The sequence below is a fragment of the Monodelphis domestica genome, chromosome 3, assembly GCF_027887165.1.
Source record: "Monodelphis domestica isolate mMonDom1 chromosome 3, mMonDom1.pri, whole genome shotgun sequence".
NCBI classification, from domain to species: domain Eukaryota; kingdom Metazoa; phylum Chordata; class Mammalia; order Didelphimorphia; family Didelphidae; genus Monodelphis; species Monodelphis domestica.
Window position 1 is genome coordinate 106,089,821 of NC_077229.1, and position 20,711 is coordinate 106,110,531.

Sequence of the window (20,711 nt, forward strand, 5' to 3'; positions counted from 1 at the left end):
AAAGTGATTTCCTTGTCACACCATTTATTGATAGATAGCATGCCCCTGATAATGTTATCTTGTTTGGAGATCTGCCTCAGTTTACTCTTTTGTTAAAATGAAAACATTACAGTTAAAGATTCCTTTTTGTTTCCTTCCATTTTTGTCAATTTTTCTAATCCCTCTAGAAGCCTTTTATTCATTTACATGGCAAGTACATATTTATATTCTATAGGGTGTCCCCAAAATCTTTCCTTTAGTTTCTGGCTCTCCTGCTTAGCCTAGTTCCTGATGTCTAAAAAAAAATCATATCACTTCTTATACACACTTCGCTTAAGAAAGGCATATATGGAGGAGTAGCTAGGTGAATCAGTTGAAGGCCAGGCCAGAGACAGGAGGTCCTGGGTTCAAATCTGACCTCAGGCACTTCCTAGCTGCCTGACCCTGGGCATACCATTTAACCCCCACTGCTTAGCCCTTACCAACCTTATGCCTTGTAACCAAAAACCGGTATTGATTCCAAGATGGAAGATAAGGGTTTAAAAAAAAAAAGGCATGGGGAGGGGAATCTAGATGGCTCGGTAGAGTCAGGGCTATAGAGCATGGCATGGGTTCAAATCTGGCCTCAGACACTTTCTAGCTATGTGACCATGGGCAAGTCACTTAACCCAATTGCCTACTACTTACCTTTCTTTTGTCTGAATCAATACTTAGTATTGATCCTCAGACAAAAGGTTAGTATTTTTTTTTTAAAGCAAGAAAGGCATATAGAATTGTGGAAATAATGTTGGATTTGAGAGTTAGTAAAATAGTCAAAATCTGACTCTTACACTTATTAACTAAGTGACTATGGGCAGATCACTAATCTGTATTCTGTTTATGTAATATCTACAGGTAAGTTTTTTTTTACCCCTTTATTTTCTTTTTAATTTTATTTCATTAGATGATTTAGAATATTTGTCCATGGTTATAAGACTCATGCTATTTTCCTCCCCTCCCCTCAACCCCTTTCCTGTATTTGACATGCAATTCCACTGGGTTTAACATGTGTCATTGATCAAGACCCATTTCAATATTATTAATATTTGCACTAGGGTGATCTTTTAGAGTCTACTTTCCCAGTCATAGCTCCATTGACCCATGTGATCAAGCAGTTGTTTTTCTCCGATTCTTTTCCCAGTTTTTCCCCTGGATGTGGATAGCATTCTTTCTCATATGTCCTTCTGAATAGTTCTAGATCATTGCATTGCTTCTAGTAGAGAAGTCCATTACATTTGATTTTACCACAGTGCAGTTTCTATATACAGTGTTCTTGGTTCTGCTCCTTTCACTCTTCATCAATTCCTGGAGGTTGTTCCAGTTCACATGGAATTCCTCCAGTTTATTATTCCTTTGAACACAATAGTATTCCATCACCAGCATACACCACAATTTGTTCAGCCATTACCCAACTGGAGGGCATCCCCTCATTTTTCCAATTTTTTTGCCACCACAAACAGCATGGCTATGAATATTCTTGAACAAGTCTTTTTCCTTATTATCTCTTTGGAGCACAAACACAGCAGTGCTATGGCTGGATCAAAGGACAGATAATCTTTTAGTGCCCTTTGGGCATAGTTCCAAATAGCCTTCCAGAATGTTTGGATCAATTCACAACTCCACCAGCAATGCATTAATGTCCCTATTTTGTCACATTCCCTCCAACATTTATTACTTTCCTTTGCTGCCATGTTAGCCAATATGCTAGGTATGAGGTGATACCTCAGAGTTGTTTTGATTTGCATTTCTCTGATTGTAACAGATTTAGAACATTTTTTCATGTGCCTATTAAGTTTTTTTTTTAACTTTAACTGAAAATTGCCTATTCATGTCCTTTGCCCATTTATCAATTGGGGAATGGCTTGATTTTTTTGTATAATTGATTTAGTACCTTATAAATTTGAGTGATTAGACCCTTTGTCACAGGTTTTTGTTATAAAGATTGTTTCCCAATTTGTTCCTTTCCTTCTAATTTTGATTGCACTGGTTTTGTTTGTACAAAACCTTTTTAATTTAATGTAATAAAAATTATTTATTTTGCATTTGGTGATTTTTTCTAACTCTTGCTTGGTCTTAAAAATCTTTCCTTTCCCAAAGATCTGACAAGAATACTATTCTGTGTTCACCAAATTTACTTAGTTTTCTTCTTTATGTTCAAGTAATTTACCCATTCTGAGTTTCTCTTGGTGTAGGGTGTGAGATGTTGATCTAAATGTAATCTCTCCCATACTGTTTTCCAATTTTCCTAGCAGTTTTTGTCAAATAGGGGATTTTTGTCCCCAAAGATGGGATCTTTGAGTTCATCATACTGTCTTACTGAGGTCACTTTCCCCAAGTCCATTCCATTGATCCTCCCTTCTGTCTCTTAGCCAGTACCACATCGTTTTGATGATCACTGCTTTATAATACAGTTTAAGATCTCGTACTACTAGGCCACCTTCCTTCACATTTTTTTTCATTATTTCCCTTGATATTCTTGATCTTTTGTTCTTCCAAATAAACTGTTATTGTTTTTTTCTAATTCTGTAAGAGTTTTTTGGTAGTTTGATGGGTATGGCACCAAGTAGGATTGTCATTTTTATTATGTTACTTGTCCTACCCATGAGCAATTAATGTTTTTCCAATTGTTTGGAGCTAGTTCTAATTGTGTGGAGAGTGTTTCATAGTTGAATTCACATAGTTCCTGTGTTTTTTTGGACAGACAGATTCCCAAGTATTTTATACTGTCTATGGTGATCTTAAAGGGAATTTCTCTTTCTAACTCTGGATGGTGGGATGTTGGAAGTATATAGAAATGCTGATGACTTGTGTGGGTTTATTTTGTATCCTGCAACTTTGCTAAAGTTGTTGATTATTTCCACTAGGTTTTTAGTTGATTCTCTAGGATTCTTTAAATAGACCATCATATCATTTTCAGAGTGATAGCTTGGTCTCCTCATTACCTATTTTAATACCTTCAATTTCTTTTTCTTCTCTAATTTCTACTGCTAGTGTTTCTAGTACAATGTTAAATAATAAAGGTGATAATGGGCATCCTTGTTTCAGTCCTGATTTTATTGGGAATGCTTCTAATTTATCCCCATTGCAGATGATGCTTGGTGATGGTTTTAAATATATACTGATTATTATTTTTAGAAAAGGCCTGCTATTCCTACTCTCTAGTGTTTTCAATAGGAATGAGTGTTGTATTTTGTCAAAGGCTTTTTCTGCATCTATTGAGATAATCATGTGATTTTTGTTGGTTTGCTTGTTGATATGGTCAATTATGTGGATGGTTTGCCTAATATTGAACCATCCTTGCATTCCTGGTATGGATCCCACCTGGTAATAATGAATAACCCTTGTGATCACTTCCTGGAATCTTTTTGCTAGTATTATATTTAAGATTCATGCATCTATGTTCATTAAGGAGATAGATCTGTAGTTTTCTTTCTGTTTTTGATCTGGCTTTGGAATAAGTACCATATTTGTGTCACGAAAGGAATTTGGTAGAACTCCTTCCCCTTGCTTATGTCAAATAGTTTGAATAATATTGGGATTAGTTGTTCTAATGTTGTTTGATAGATAATATAGTTTATTAAATAAATAATAAAAAATGATAAAAATAATGTTTGATAGAATTCACTTGTGAATCCATCAGGCCTTGGGGATTTGTTCTTAGGGAGTTCTTTGCTGGCTTATTCAATTTCTTTTTCCGATATGGGGTTATTTAAGTATTCTATTTCTTCTTCTGTTAATCTACATAATTTATATTTTTGTAAATATTCATCCATTATCACCTAGATTGCCATATTTATTGTCATATAATTGGGCAAAAGTTTTTAATGATTGCCTTAATTTTCTCTTCATTAGAGGTAAGGTCTCCCTTTTCATCTTGGATACTGTCAATTTGGTTTTCTTCTTTCCTTTTTTTAATTAGACTGATCAGTACTTTGTCTATTTTATTTATTTAAAATGCCAGCTTCTAGTCTTATTTATTAATTCAATAGTTCTTTTACTTTCAATTTTATTAATTTCTCCTTTAAGTTTTAGGATTTCTAATTTAGTTTTTATTTGAGGAATTTTAATTTGTTCACTTTCTATAGTTTTTTTAATTTGCATGCCCAATTCATTGACCTCTGCCCTCTCTAATTTGTTAATATATGAACTCAAGGATAGAAATTTCCCCCTAAGTACTGCTTTAGCTGCATCCCTTAGATTCTGAAAGGATGTCTCATCATTGTCAATTTCTTCAATGAAATTTTAATTGTTTCTAGGATTTGTTCTTTAACCAATTTTGGAGAATCTTATTTAATTTCCAATTAATTTTTTATTTGCCTCTCCATGTACCCTTACTAATTATCATTTTTATTGCATTGTGATCTGAAAAGGTTGCATTTATTATTTCTGCTCTTTTGCACTTGTTTGCAATGTTTTTATGCCCTAGTACATCATCAATCTTTGTGAATGTACCATGTGCTGCTGAAAAGGTGTATTCCTTTTTGTCCCTATTTATTTTTCTCCACATATCTACTAACTCTAATTTTTCTAACATTTCCTTCACTTCTCTTACCTCTTTCTTATTTATTTTTTGGTTTATCTAGTTCTGATAGAGGAAGGTTCAGGTCTCCCACTAGTATAGTTTTTCTATCTATTTCACCCTTGAGCTCCATTAGTTTCTCCTTTAGAAATTTGGATGCTATGCCATTTGGTGCATACATGTTGAGTACTAATATTTCCTCATTGTCTATACTGCCTTTACCTTCCCTATCTCTTTTAACTAGATCTATTTTTACTTTGGCTTTGTCAGATATCATGATTGTGACTCTTGCCTTCTTTTTCTTAGTTGTTGCCCAATAAATCTTGCTCCATCTGCTTACCTTTACCCTATGCATATCTACCTTCTTCATGTGTGTTTCTTGTAGACAACATATGGTAGGATTTTGGTTTCTAATCCACTCTGCTATTTGCTTCCACTTTATGGGGGAGTTCATCCCATTCACATTTAAAGTTATTATTACTACCTGTGTATTCCCCAACATTTTGACTTTCTCTCCTTGTCCTGTCCTTTCCTCTTTAATTATTTCCTTCTACACCAATGTTCTGTTTTTAATCAGTCCCCCTAACCCCACCCTTATTTTCCTTTCCTTTCTCCCCCCTCCCTTCTTATTCCTGTCTTTTATTTTGGGGTCTTTTTAAGCTACCCCAAACACTACCCCCCGTATTGCTTCCCTCCCCACCCTCTCTTTCCACCCATTTTATTCCCCTTTTTTTAGAATCTATTAAATTCCCTCCCCTTTTAAACCTCCCCCTTAGTTTTCTCCTCTCAACTTCCCTATAGGGTAAGATAGAATTCAATACCCCAATGGATCTAGATGATCTTCCCTCTAGGAATTGATTCCACTGAGAATAAGGTTTGAGTATTACCTTTTAGGACTTTCTTCCTCTCCTTCTTATAGTTGTATTCTTCCCCTCCCACTCCCATGTGCCTTTTTGTGTAATATAGATTATCCTAATTTTCTTATTCCTTCAAGTTTCTCTTGGTGACATCATTTTTTCTTCCTCTTTTTTAATATATGATTTTAAATCACCAATCTCTATCTATGAATTATTCTTCTAACTACTATAATAGTGAATACAATTTTTGGCAGTTACAAGTAACATTTTTCCATATAGGAATATAAACAATTTGGCCTTATTGAGGCCCTCAAAAGGAAAAAAAAAAGGAACCATCTCCTTCTTATTTATTTACCTTTTCATGTTTCTCTTGGTTTTTGTATTTCAATATCAAATTTTCTGTTTAGTTCTGGGCTTTTCTTTAGAAATATTTGGAAGTCTTTTTGTTGAATGACCATACTTTCCCCTGGAAATATATAGTCAGTTTTATTGAGTAGGTGATCCTTGGTTGTAGACCCAATTCTCTTGTCTTTCTGAATATCATATTCCAAGCCTTGAGGTCTTATAGTGTGGAGGCTGCCAGATCTCATGTAATCCCGATTAGTGCTCCTTGATATCTGAATTGTCTTTTTCTGGCTTCTTGTAATATTTTCTCCTTAGCTTGGAAGCTCTTGAATTTGGCAATTACATTCCTTGGGGTTGTCTTTTGATGATTTAGTATAGCAGTTAATCTATGGACTCTTTCAATGTCTATTTTGCCCTCTTGTTGCAGAACCTCAAGGCAGTTTTCTGGATAATTTCTTGTAGTATGGTATCAAGGTTTCTGTTTGTTTCCAGGTTTTTAGGTAGGCTTATGATTCTCAAATTGTCTCTCTAAGATCTATTTTTGAGGTCAACCACCCTCTCAATGAGATATTTTGTGTTGTCTTCTAATCTGTCATTCTTTTGACTTTGCTTTATTAATTCTTGCTGCCTTGTGAGATCATTGGCTTCTACTTGCCCAATTATAGTTTTTAGTGACTGGTTTTCAGCTTAGAGCTTTTGATTTTTCTTTTTGGTTTAATCTATCCTGCTTTTCATGGCTTCCAGCAGGTCATTTCTGGTCTTCAATTTGCTTATTATTTCATTTGATTTCTGGGCTTCAATTTCCAAGTGGGAGATCCTGTCTTTTAAACTGTTATTTTCTTTTTTGGACTATTTCCCACTTTTCTTGCCACATCTCTTCCATTTTTCTGACAATCTCAGATTTAAAGTCTACAAGAACTTGTGACCAATTTCCATTTTTTTTGAAGGTTTGGATTGTTTAATTGTTTCTCATCTTCTGCTGTCTCTTCTTAGTCTGGGCTTTTTTGGCATAAAAATTATCAAGGATCAAAATTTTCTTTTTTTTTTTTTTTAGTGTTTGTGGATTTTAGTTCCTGGGAGTTGGTGACCATTGCCTTGTTCCTTCTTGGTCAGACATATAACTTATGAATGTGGGTGATCTTTGTATTGGGCTCTGGAGAGGTTTTTGCCCTGAGGATATTTTCCCCTATCCTCGGCAGTGTCCAGATGCTCTTAGTGGCAGGTCCAACCCCTAAGAACTTATAGGTTGCTTTGCAGAGGTCTGGGTGTAGAGTGTAGGCAAGTCTCTGTATTAAGCATTTGAAAGGCTTTTACCTGCAAGCTATTTTTGGGGTCTCTGTGGCATTTTGCTTTGAGCCACTTCTCTCTGCTTAAGCTCCATGCCCTATCTCTGTTTCCTCAGCCTCCTGGGGTCCCTAGTCTTGCTGCACTGGGTCTGGGTGTGGAGTGTAGGAAAGTCTCTGTATTGAGTGCTGCAGAGGTTTTAGCCCGAGGGCCTTTTTCAGGTCTCTGTGGCTTTTTGCTGTAATCTGCCCCCTCTCCCTAAGCTCTGCGGCCTATATCAATGTTTCCTCAGCCTCCCAGTGTTTTGATTCTAGTTTCTCTTAAGGGTAAATCTTATGTTGACCTCACCCAGCCTCCCTTCTAGAACTTAGAAGTTTGTCCCCTGCTCGCTTGGACTCTGGAAAGGTAGGTGAAGTAGGGGAGGGGTGATGAGTTCTTGAAATTTGATCACTTTATTTTCTATCATCAGAACTTAGGATCATGGCATTCACTTAATAAGTGCTGTTGATTTTTAATGCCTTTGAACCTATCTCTTCTCATGTAAAATGGAGATGACAAATCTGTATATCTACTTCACAGGGTTGTTGTGAGGATCAAATAAGACTGATTATGGAAAGTGCTTTTTAAAACTTAAAGCACTAAATGAATGTCAATTATCATCACTTAATGTCTAATTCCTATTTTCTTTGCCCATTTTCATATTTTGCAACTCCCACAAGATTGCAAGTGTGGTAATCTTAATTGGTTAGTTGTACTTGAAGACCAAAATGATAGAAATTGGTTGATGTCTTTTGCAAACTTGATCATAAATTAGACTGAAGTGAGGAAGAGTTGCACAAAGTCGTCAGTCTCACTCTTCCAGTCATCAAAGTCCAATGGCAGGATGAAACTCAAGATGCCCAGAGATGGCTCTGGATGCAATGGATGATGACCTTGGCTCCTCTGATTTTTGACCAAACTCTAAGTGCTTCACAGTGTCCTTCGGCTGCCTTCATGGCTGTTGGAACAAAGTGTTTTCATCTGCCCCTTCTGCCAGGAGTCTTCACATGTTTATGGTAGACAGCACCCTATCTCACTGATAGGTTTGAGGTCTGTGAGTTACCCCTCAATCTGGCTTAGCCACCTGCCTAGATAGTTTATTGCAGCACAGAAAAAGTACTGGCCTGGGAGTAGGAGGACCTGAGCTCAAATCCTGCTTCTTCCTCTTGCTGATAGTGTCATCTCTGGGAAGTTATTTAAACTCATCAAATTGGTTTCGTCATTTATAAAATGACAGTTGGACTGGATGGTCTCTAAAGTCTCTTACAGTGATATAAATCTATATTCTATTAATGTTCAAGGGTATCAAAAATCATCATTAAGATGTTTTATACTCTCTGAGTTTATGTGACACTTCTCTCTCATTTCCCCTACTTATCTAGCTACTCTTCAGTCTCCTGTGCTGGATCATCATTTATGTTCTATATCCTGAGAGTACATCAAAAGATCCTATCTTGGAACTTCTCTCTCTAAACTCTCTCTTGGTGATCTCATCTATTCTCACAGGTTCAATTATCATCTATAAAGATGATTCTCATATCTGTATTCCCAGACCTAGTCTCCTGGGCATCAGGAGCTAGCTACCTATGGGACATTTTCAACCATAAGTTCCACAGGCACTTCAAACTCAGTAAGTCCAAAATGGAACTTATCTTCCCCTACTTGAGTCTCTTAATAATTTCTTTATTTTCATTGAGAACATCATCTTTCCTATTAATCAGGTTTGCAATTAACAGAGGCAGTGGATAGTAAACATTGGACCTGGAGTCAGAAAGACGTGAATTCAAATCCAGTCTTAGACATTTACTAATTAAGTGACCCTCAGCCAACTTACTTAACCTCTGTCTCAGTTTCCTCAACCATAAGACTGAGATAATAATAGCACCTACCTTCCAAGATTGTTGTGAAGATACTTGTAAAGTACTTAGCACAGTAACCAGCACATGGGGAGTGATTAATAAATTATTTTTTACTTCCTTGTTCTCCATCACCCTATCTTGTCCATTGCCAAGTCTTAGCAATTCTACTTCATATCTCTCACATTCATTTACTTATCTTCACTTAGACGGCCATTACCTTGATTCAGTCCCTCATAGCTCTTAAATCTCTAATGTGCTAAGAAAATTTCTACCTTAAGTTTCTTACTGCCTTTTACTTAAGATAAGCACAACACATGCTAAGCTAGTCTGCAAAATCAAGCTTGAGAGAGCAATTACAGCTCCAGTGTTACTGCTTGTATTCCATTTTAAACTCTTGACACAGATCTTCCTCCCTTCTGCTATCTCTTCGCTGAAGTGTAAATCTTCCCCAACTGTAGCATCCCAAGCATATTCACATCTATGAAATATAGATGACTGTATTATTACTGTGTCTCCAAGCATGAGGCTTTACCGATAAGGTTTGTGAAGGTAACCTTGACCTGATCACGAGACCTATTGCCCAACACAAGTCCATTAACATGTTCGGAGACTTGCCCGGGAAAGCGTGGTTATGTCCTACACGCCCAAAAGGTGTTCCCTCCATTGTACCACCCAATCATGATTGTCTAAGATATGTGATGTAATTGTTACGTGATTAGAGGCATCCCTCTGCCTCCTCATCAATAAAAGCAAGGCAACCCCTGGAATTTTCTCTTTTTAGGAAGGTTCTTTACCTAGATAGGATTACCGTTTCTCTCTCTCTCTTTCTCCTCCAAGTCCTTTCCTTCCCCGAGGCTGTGACCATCTCGGCCTGCATTCTCTATCTTAATCTCCTCAACCACCTTGTATTCCATTATCCTCATTTTCCGCCTTAAGGAAAATCATAGGGGTTGCCTGCCCTATCCAATCACTGATTTGTCGGTGTCTTTCATTTCCACCCTGGTTCTCGGTTCCTACCTCTCCTTGGGTCCCATCACAAAGGTGAGCCCCTTCCCTTGTGGGACCCTGCTGGTCAGGGAAGTCCATTAAGGAAAACCCCACACCCAACTGCTCTTTGAAATGCCATTGTACCTATCCAGTTTATATATTCGAAACCTATATAAGGTAGCTTAAAACTGATGCATGGAGTACACTGACTTAATGTTAAACATTCAGTATAGTTGCACTCTGAGCATATCAAACTGCATTTTTTACCCTATTTCAGAGTCAGTGATTGCTCACTGGCAGCAATACCTAGTTAACTCACATGCAGAAAATTTGTCACAATTGTTGGTGATCTTGATACAACCAACTAAGTTGGATCAAACTCAAGTTTTCTAGCCTGGCAACCTGCTAGCATGCACAAAGCAGATTTCAAACTGTGGGAAAAACCAACGGACCGGTAAATTGTGGTCCTATTTATAAAATCCCAGAGACAGATTAGGATTTTGTATATTTTGTCTGTATTATGTTTTCTGCATTAGACCTAAGTCATTAAACTCTGAGAAAATCAACTAAGCAGTTGCACCAATTCCCTAATGACATGGTACTGTGATTCAGGATTCAAACAGGAGGATTTGGCTGAGGAAATTCATGTTTTAACAGGAGGATCTATTATATTTCTGGTTGAATACTTGGGCAAGACTAGGAATCTTTGAAATCTTGTATCCCTTCACCCTCTGACCCTTGGGAAAATAAGCAAGAGGCAAGTAAGATTAATTATTTATCATCTTGGCCAAAACTAATGGTTCATTTTGGGACTAATTATATCTGATATAAATTATGAGTGATCAGTGGGACCTCCTTCATAATTATATAAATATGATGTAAGTCTCAATTTCATCTTGAGTAATTAGTGATCATTTTGAGATCTTTCAAGTTCTGCTAATTCTTATCTTGTTATTCCTGGTCAGATCTGGATAAAGGATCTGGCCAGTCTACCTCTTTCAGAGACACTCTTTTGGATTAAGGAGAAAATTCCTTTTAAAGAATCTATCTAAGGTATAATTTCAGCACCTTTGTAAAAATTTCTGGACTGAAATAACTTTCTAAAACTAGATGCCCTTGGCCCCAGGAATGATCTTGATTTTGAAATTTGCATAGATATTGTGGCCTAATGGCAAAACATATACTTTGCATATATTCAGTACCTCAGTGGGAGCTGAATGCTGCACATTTGTAGCTGACAAATCCCCAATATTACCAATTATCTGAACTAAATTGGAAAGCAAGGAACAGAACTAAAACACATTTATGTTTATAACGGAATATCTATCTGTCTGGGACATTGGGGTTGGTTGTAAAATACATAGGCCAGATCAAGAAAGTTTTGAAAACCCTGTGTTATATAATACTAATAATCATTAGTGTATGATTTTGCTTTGTTGTTGTAGTCAAAGTATCATAATACTTGCATCAACCTTTAGAAATGCTTGCCAGAAAACTTATATGAAGATATTCTAAGAAATAGCTAGGATGTATAAGAATATGATCTAAGATACACAAATGTGATACAGAAAAGGAAGTATGTGATTCCTCACCTATCGCAGGAATTACATTCCAGAAGTAGCAGGAGAGCAAACAGACTGATGTTACAGTCACTGAGTTAGTCAGTGCCCAGGACACAGAACACAGAGCTGTGGTTGGTCACCCTTCATTCCATCAGCCAATAATAATGTGTTGTGTACAATCTCACGTTGGCAAATTTGCACAAGTGGTAGTGGCATACTGCATTTCCATTGTGGACAATACTGTATTCATCCACAAAATCCTGAGAAATAGTGAAAACTCCATGATACAGAATTAGATTAAAAAACAAACAAACAAACCCGTGATATAGTGAAGCCACAATAAGTGAACCACAATATAGTGAGGGATAACTGTACTACAATAAGAACACTTACCATTTACTTAAAATGAGCACATCATATACCATATTAAAATCTATAAAATTAAGTTTGAGTTAGCAACTAAAGTTCCTATGGTAACTGGCTCATTTCCTGGTTTTCCTAATATATATCTTCCTCTTCTGCCGTCTTGTCTCTGAAGTGTAAATTTTTATTTTCCCTGACTGTTCTTTGAAATTCCATTGTACCAGGGCAGAACCAAGAGACAGAGGTGGTTATACAGACTGATTGGATCTTTATCAAACTATCCTCCAAACAACTATGATATTTGAAGATAGGATTAACTCTCCCTTTGCTTATTTTTAAATTAATCAACAAAAACTGAAAATACTCCTATTTAAAACCAAGTAGGGGAGATCTGTAAGTCACTTGCTAAAAGTAGGTGTCTATTCCAGAAGCGACTGACCACCCCCTGGGCAGTGCTAAGCAAATATTAAGACTGCAATTAGCTCCCATAAAGTGGAGGAAGGGACAGGAAGTGACTTGGGAAAAGGACTATAAAAGTCCTGAACTTTCTGTCCAAGGGGGTCTTCAGGTTGAATTTTAGACTTGGAGGATCTTGGACTGGGACTGTGGCTTGGAGCTACGACTTAGGAGTTCAACCTGGGACTCTAGCTCTTGGACTACTTCTGGTAAGACTGCTCCTGGATCTTCTCCTTTGGAGCTTTGGCTTGGGTGATGAGAAGCTGACCCTCCTTTCCTGGCTTCTAGAGAGATTAATTCTAGCTGTGGGGTTGAGCTGTGTGGGTTGAGCTGGGGACCAGACCAACATTTAGGGTGATAGGCTAGACTTCTTACTCTACCCTCTTTTACATTTCTCTTCTTTTACCATATCTTTGTACTATCTTAGAATTCTCATATATATTTAGTCAAATACTTAATTTTAATTCCTTACATTTTGAACATCTCAAAATGAATTCTGGAGCAGAATAAACCCACAAAAAGATGGGGTGAATAATTTTTCAGCCCAAAACAACTTAGAAGGCTGGTATGAAAGATTTGATATACCAGGGTGGAAGTGGAATGCAAAGCAGCATGCAAAGGTAAGTCCCACCACGGCAACAGGCCTGGGGAGCTGCTAAAACTCTCAGTCACAAATGATTGGGAGGGGAGGAGGGACGATTCACACAGTGATCAAAAAGAAGATTTTAGCGGTTCATTTGCAAATTCTTGGTACAAGACTCTTGTTGTGTTACCCATATGCAGATCCAGGTCAAAGTCCTAGGGTACGGTCACAGGGTGAGCAGGAGCAATAGCACAAACCAGTACTGGGGGTTGCTGGGGAACAGGGGACCTTGGTTACTGTTTCAAGGGAGAAAAGAGTGTTTGTGGTAGCTCAGAGACCAGAGCACAGGGCAGAAGAATATTAAACACACCTTTCTTTACATCATACCAAAGAACTGACAGCAGATAGATAACCAGAGCTTGCTTTCAAGGCAGCTACACAAAGAACCTGAAGCTTAGAATAGTGCTCCCTTCACCAGTTCAGAGCCCAATTTTAACAGATTTTTTTTAATGAAGAGAAAAGAAAAAGGCCAGAAAAATGAGCAAAATGACAAAAAAAATAATAAACTCAACAAAGAAAATTATTTTGGTGACAGGGAAGACCAAAAGATGAATTCAGAAGAAGACAACAAAGTCAATATTGTTGCATCCAGAGCCTCTAGTAAAAATGTGAATTGCTCTCAAGCCCCAAAAAATCAATGAGGAGGAATTTTTAAAATCAAATAAGAAATACAGAAGAAAAAATTGGGAAAGGAAATGAGAGTGATACAGGAAAGTTATGAAAAGAGTCAATAGCTAAGTAAAAGAGGTAAAAAAAAACACTGAAGAAATAAATATCTAAAAAAACAAAATAGGTCATTGGCAAAAGAGGCACAAAAATCCACTTGTAAAAAGGTATTCATTAATTTCTTGAATTTACAGGGGACCTGGAGGTCGTCTTACCAGAGACTTGTAGGGATTTACCAGTCACAGTGACAGGAGGTAGGAGTCAGGAAGTCCCCTGCTGAGCCAGCATCAATTGCAGGCTGTTAGTTGCTGACAGTTAGGAGAATCAACTGCTGAGAGCTGGTGGATTACTTGCTAATAGTTAAGGCTGAGAGTTGTGGGGAATTTGGCTGCTGGGCATGAGTTGGTTGTTGTGGGTTGGTTGCTGGTAGTGTGGATTGGGGTTTAGTTGCTGGAATATAAAGGAGGGCCTGAGCTTACCAAAAGGCCTTTTAGCTTTTTAGCCTTTAAAGGGTTTTTTGCCTCTGGGATCTCTAGAGAGCAGAAGATCTGTTTCATAGGCAAGATCTGCTGTCACTTGGCTACTTTAGGCTGCTATAGAAAACTGATTAAAGGAGTGATATGGTGGCTATCCATTATTTTACGGAGTTATGTAATTAGTGAATAATTTATAAAGTAGGTTAGATTAGGCCTGGTGTTTGCCAGGCAAGAAGAAGCTGTCCTCAGAAGACAGTTAGGGGAGTTATTGGGAATTTTAGGTATATTTATTGGGCATAAGATTAGTAATCTCTTTCTTCTTTTCTATCTTTCCCTCCTTTACTATATTCTTTTACTAGCACTATTTTAATTAAACTAAATTGTTAATTGTTAAAAGCTGCTAAAAATTTTCTTTTCTGTGGCTTACAAGGACAATATTAATTTACAACTCTACTATATTGTTATTAAAATTAAATTATTAAAAGCTGCTCTCTTGTTTTGTCAAACCCTATTTTAACCCTTACTTTCTGAAGAGAACTTCTTAAAAAGTGGAACTGGTCAAATGGAAAAAGATAAACTACAAAAAATTACTAGAGAGAAGGACTTTTTAAAAGGCAGAATTGACCCTATTGGAAAAAAAAAAAGTTATAAAAATTCACCGAGGAAAAGAACTCTTTAAAAATTAGAATTGGCCAAAGGGAAAAGGAGATGCAAAAGCTCACTCAAGAAAATCATACCTAAAAAATGAGAACTGGGCAAGTGGAAGCTAATGACTCCACAAGACGTCAAGAAATAATGTCAAAATAATGTCAAAAGAATGGGGGAAAAAAAAACAAGAGAAGATGTGAACTATCTCATTGGAAAACAACTGACCTAGAAAATAAATCCAGGAGGCATAATCTAAGAATTACTGGACTATCTGAAAGCCATGATCAAAAAAAGAGCTTCAAAGAAATTATCAAGGAAAACTGCCCCAATATTCTAAAACCAGAGGGTAAAACAGAAATCGAAAGAATCCATTGATCACTTCCTGAAAGAGATCCCAAAAGGGTAACTGCCTGGAATTAGCCAAATTCCAGAACTCACAGGTCAAGGAGAAAATATTACAAACAGCCAAAAAGAAACAATTCAAAATATTGTGGAGTTATAATTAGAATAATACAAAATTTAGCAGTTTCTACATTAAAGTATTGGAGGTCCTGGAATATGATATTTTAGAGTAAAAAAAAAATGGGTAGTCAATGAAATTGAAGATTTTCATACATAACCTGATGAAAAAACTTGAGCTGAATAGAAAATCTGACATTCAAATACAAGACTCCTGAGAAGCATTAAAAGGTATATAGGAAAGAGAAATAAAAATAAAATTAAAGTTTTTTGTCTCCATTATGTCTCTTTATTTGATGTCATCAATTAGTGATCTGGGAGGTCAAAGACCATTGAGATGTGCAGGCATAGACAAACCCTCAGAGAAAGGAAGTTGAAACCAATAAGACAGGAAACTGATCCCAGAGGAACTGCCCCCCCCTGGGCAATACCAGGCAAATTAAGGAACTATGGTTGGTTCCTGAGATGTGATGTGGGTGACCTAGTAGGTGGAGAAAACTGCTTATAAGGTGAGACCAGGAGACTGTTTGGTCTCTTCTGGCTGGAGCTTGAAACCTGAAGGAACCTGTGTTGGTGGTGAATTTCAATCATCATGGCAGCAAATAGTGTAATAAGCTAAGCAACTCTACCTCTTTCCTACATTTCCCTCTCTTTGCTATCACTACTTTGATGTAATAAAGTTATAAAAGCTACTAGCATAAATTAATTTTAACTATTACAGTTTATATGTATGGGTTGATGAGTCTTCTAATTGCTAAGAATTTTATCATTATTAGGGTAGTTAGGAGTATATATATAGACAGAGAGCAAGGGTATGACTTGAATATGATGGGATAATAGCTAAAAAAAATTAAGGCATGAGAAAGAGGAATGTATTGGGAAGAGGGGGAAGGGAAAAATAGAATGGGGTAAATTATTGCAAATAAAAGAGCTATTACAGTGGAGGGGAAGATGAGGAAGGTGAGGAGGTGAGCATGTGAAACTTACTCTCAATGGAATTGGCTCAATGAGGAAAGAACAAGCACAATCAATTGTGTATAGAAATCTATCTTACCCTATAGCAAAGTAGGAAGGGACAAGGATGAGAGATTGTGGGGTGGGGGTAGAGCTGACAGAAAAGAGAACATTGGGGGAGGTAGTAGTCAGAAACAAAATAGAAGGAAAAAGGATGGATAATAATACATAGCACTCATAATGGTGCAAAAAATTTTAGGAGTCATTCTAATAAAGGCCTGATTTCTCAACTACACAGTGAAATGAGTCAAATGTATAGGAATGTCATTTTTTAACTGATAAATGGTTAAAGGATATTGTTATGATTAAAATTATTTCTGGAGACTATGTATTAGTTTATAATTATTTATTAGCAAAAGTAATAGAAAGATAATCATATGATTATGATTAAGCCTATTACATAGGCTTAGCCTAATTAATTTGAGTTTGCCAGGCTATCTCTATCTACTAGCCAAAAGCCACCATGGCAGCAAGAGTCTCCAGCCCAAGCACACCAAGAGTCAAACAGACCCCAAAAAAGAATCCCATATCCAAAAATAGTCGAATACCCCCAAAATAGCAACTTGTTTCATCAGTCCCCTTTCTTATAAAGTCATTTACTTCACTCCTTCTGGATGTCTACAGTTGGACAAACTTCACTTCAGTCTGAGTGAGAGCACCATCTTCCAGACACCAGGAGTGGTACAGGACTAAAACCAACCTCTTCTGGGAGATCCAGGATCCAGAAGTGGCCCAGTCAAAGGATAACGACCAGAATAGGTTTTCAAAGAGAATAAGGGGTTTAATTTACATTAAATTCATACAACAGGAACAGGCAGTTCTCAAAGTAATTAAAGCTCTCTGTGGTCAAACAAACAAAATACTCCAAATCACTATTAGAGAAATGCAAATTAAAACACTTCTAAGGTACCTCTCCAAATCAATGTGATTTGCTATTAAGACAAAAAGGGAAAATGACAAAACTTGAAGGGGATGTAGGAAAATGGAGACATTAATGTACTGTTGGGGAAGATGTAAACCGATTCAACCATTCTGGAGAACAATATGGACCTTTGCCCAAAGGGATATAAAACAGTACATACCTTTTTACCTAGCAGTATCATTACTAGGTTTGTATCCCAAAGAGAGAAAAAGCAAAAAGGGGAAGGAGCTACATGTAAAAAAAATGTTTGAAGCAGCTCTTTTTTTGTGAGGGTCAAAGATTTGAAAATGAAGGGATATTCATCATTTGGCAAATGGCTGTGTTAATTATAGTATGTAATTGTAATGGAATACTATTGTGATGTAAGAAATGATGAGCAGGAGAAGCTCAGAAAAACCTGGAAAGACTTACAGGAACTTAAAAAGAGTTAAGCAAGCAGAACCCAGAGAACACTGTACACTGTGACAGCCATGCTATCTGACAAAAAATGGCATATGTTTCCAGAGAAAAAACTGATGGGAGTCTGAATCCAGACCAAAGCAAACTTTTTTCACTTCCTTAAAATTTTTTTTTTAGTTTCTTTCAACAAAAAAGGATTAATATGGAAAAATGTTTTATATTACTGCACATGTAAAATCTATGAGACTGCTTACCATCTGAGAGGGGGGAAATAAGGAGGGAGAGAATTCAAGACTCAAAATTCTTTAAAAAATGTTGGAAACTGTACATGTAAATAGGGAAAAATTAAATTTTAAAAAGAAATTATGCCCAATATCCATTATACCCATTCTGCTCAATGTAGCCAAAATCTATATAAAGTAACTTAAAACTAATGCTTGGGGATTCCTGACAATGGTAAACGTTCAGTGTAGTTTTTGCTATGAGCATTACACTGCAGTTTTCTTCTATCTCTTCATCATCGATTTGTCACTGGCAGCCAATATCTAGTGAATGACTTCCTGGACAATTTTGTCACATTATCTTATCTAATCTCTCCTCTTCACAGCTTCAGAAGTGGTATTCCTAAAGCTGGCTAAGTCACTTCCTAAAGAGCTTCCAGTAATTCCTTTTTGCCTCAAAGATAAAATAAAAGCTCCTGTTTGGCATCTAAAACAATTCAGTCTGGCTTCAGTTTACATAACTCCCCTTCGTGTATTTTATCGTTTAGCCAAAAAGTCCACTGACATCTGTCTAAGGTCTACCCCAAGGTAGGGTGAATCTCACCGGCAGGGGCCGCAGCCTGGGTGACGCAGCAACTTCAAACCCCACCCCTCACCTCCCCGTCCCCGACTCCGACCAGGGGCCAGGGACGGCCTTCTCTGTGGAGGGAGGGAGGAAGGAGATGGAAAAGATGTGGAAGTGGGGAGGGAAGCAACGGAGAGAAGGGTCTCGTACCTACTAGACCATCCAGCCCTGCTCACTTACCGCTCACTAGCTGCCCCCGAGCCTCCGCAAACAGGAAGTGCTGTGGCTTTCTCTTGCTTGCTCCCTGCACTTCCGTTCTAGGACGCTCTAGGAACTCTGGAGGCCTTACTCGGTAGCCGTTGGGATGAAGCCTAGACTGGGGATGCAGACCTAGAAGGAAAACAGAGACCCAGAGGAGCGGTGCGAGCCTCTGAAAAGCATTGAAGCTATTAGACCTGACCCTTCCTTCTCCTTTTTCATGCTTTGCTCTTAGTAAATATATTTTTGCTTATGTGTCAAGCCTAGAGACAAGAGGTCCTGGGTTCAAATTTGACCTAAGACCTGTGCCAAGAAGTCTTTTGTTTGTTCTTCAGATTTTAGAGGATAAGTGGTGTTATGAATAAAAATGAATCTTAGAGACTTTATACTAAATTATAAGTATTTACCGGTAAAGAGAAAGAAATAGAGAAAGAAGAGAATTATACCAGTCTACAGAAAATGTAATTGGCATACCATACAAATTGAATCAAAGATTTTTACTGTTCTTAGCTTAAAAGCATTTGACACATAATGAACTATACTTCACAATGCTCTTCTTTCCCTTATACCCATTACATTCACAAGTGAACTTGAGTGATTTTTCTTTTGCTGAATGGGAAGTGACCTGTAAATCACTTTCCCTGATGTCTTTTTTCACATAAACGTTTTCAAGTATAAACTCTAGTGTAAGAAAAGGCTAGGTTTCAACCAAAGACTTTCCCACATTCATTACATTTACATGGCTTCTCTTTAGTATGGATTCTTGCATGTAGCATTTGAACCTTTGGCTGAAGGCTCTTCCACACTTATTATATGCAAACAGCTTCTTTCTAGTATGAATTCTCTGATGAAGTGTAAGTCTGATCCTATGGCTGAAGATTTTTCTACACTCATTACATTCTAACACCTTCTCTCCAGTATGAATCCTCTGATGTTGGATTAGGCTAGAGTAGGGTTTCCCACACTTGATACATGCATATGACTTCTCTTTAGCATGAATCTTCTGATGGGAATCAAGATATGAACTACAATTGAAGACTTTCCCACAGTAAGTATATTCATAGAGTTTCTTTCCTATATGAATTATCTGATTCATTTGAGGTCAAAACTCTGCCTGAAGGTTTTCCCACATTTATTATATTCATATGGCCTTTCTCCAGTATGAACTCTTGTGTTCATTAAGATTTGATCCTCTTCTGAAATCATTTGCACATTGATTACATTAAATAATTTCTGCCCATCAATAAGCTTTCCTATGTTAAAGACTGAAGGGTAACTGAAGGCTTTTCCACATCCATTACATTCATAGTATTTTTCTCCAGTTCTTTGATGGCAAACAAAATCTATCAAATTGAAGGAATGTTTTCCCACATCTATCACATAGGAAACGTTTCTCATGTGTATGAGTTCTCTGATGCTGAAAAAATCCTGATGACTGAGTGAAAGAGTCCAGTATACTCACAGGGTTTCTCTATAGTACAAATCCTCTCATGTTGAAAAATTAGAGTTCCTACTAAAATTTTTGCTACATTCTTTATATCCATAAGCCTTTCCTCCAGTGTGAATTTTCTAATGTACAGCAAGATGTGAGCTATGACTAAAGGTTTTGTAACATTTGTTACATTTATAAAGTTTATTTCTTGTGTAAATTCTTTAATGTCTTATGACTAAAGACCTTATCATGATCACTACACCTGTAGTGCTTCCCTATACAATATATTCCCTGATCAATAAAAGTTGAATGCTAGGAGAAACTCCGAACACATGTAACACACATCTCTTTTCTCTTTTGTACACATCTCTCTGATATGTAATAAACTTTGAGCTCCATCTGAAGTACCTAATAAATTCATGTTTACAGACTTTCTGATGGTAGTTTTCTTGCATATGATTGTTACTTCTTGAGAAGGTCTATATCCATTGCAAAATGGATATATTTTGTTTATTTCCTCTAGGCTTTATTTATCTTTCTAAACTATCGCCCTCATCATTGCACTCTCTAAACTCAGGGTACTGGGAAACATCTTTTGTGAAAATATCTGATACTTTTCCATGTAATTCAACCTTATCAAGAAATTCTTGTCTTAGTCAAATTCCATTCTCAGATCTGTTCTTATAAACGGAAACAAAATAATCAAAACATACTTGTTA

At 36.9% G+C, this 20,711-nt stretch overlaps 1 protein-coding gene across 1 annotated transcript in view; it reads right to left on the reverse strand.

The window, feature by feature from the left end:
* LOC100619691 (zinc finger protein 250-like) overlaps window positions 1-20,711 on the reverse strand; it is a 50,376-nt gene that overhangs the window by 15,287 nt on the left and 14,378 nt on the right. The window contains exon 4 of the mRNA XM_007488866.3: window positions 18,543-18,692. Within this exon, the coding sequence (XP_007488928.2) occupies window positions 18,543-18,692 (150 nt within the window). The remainder of the gene's footprint in view (window positions 1-18,542; window positions 18,693-20,711) is intronic.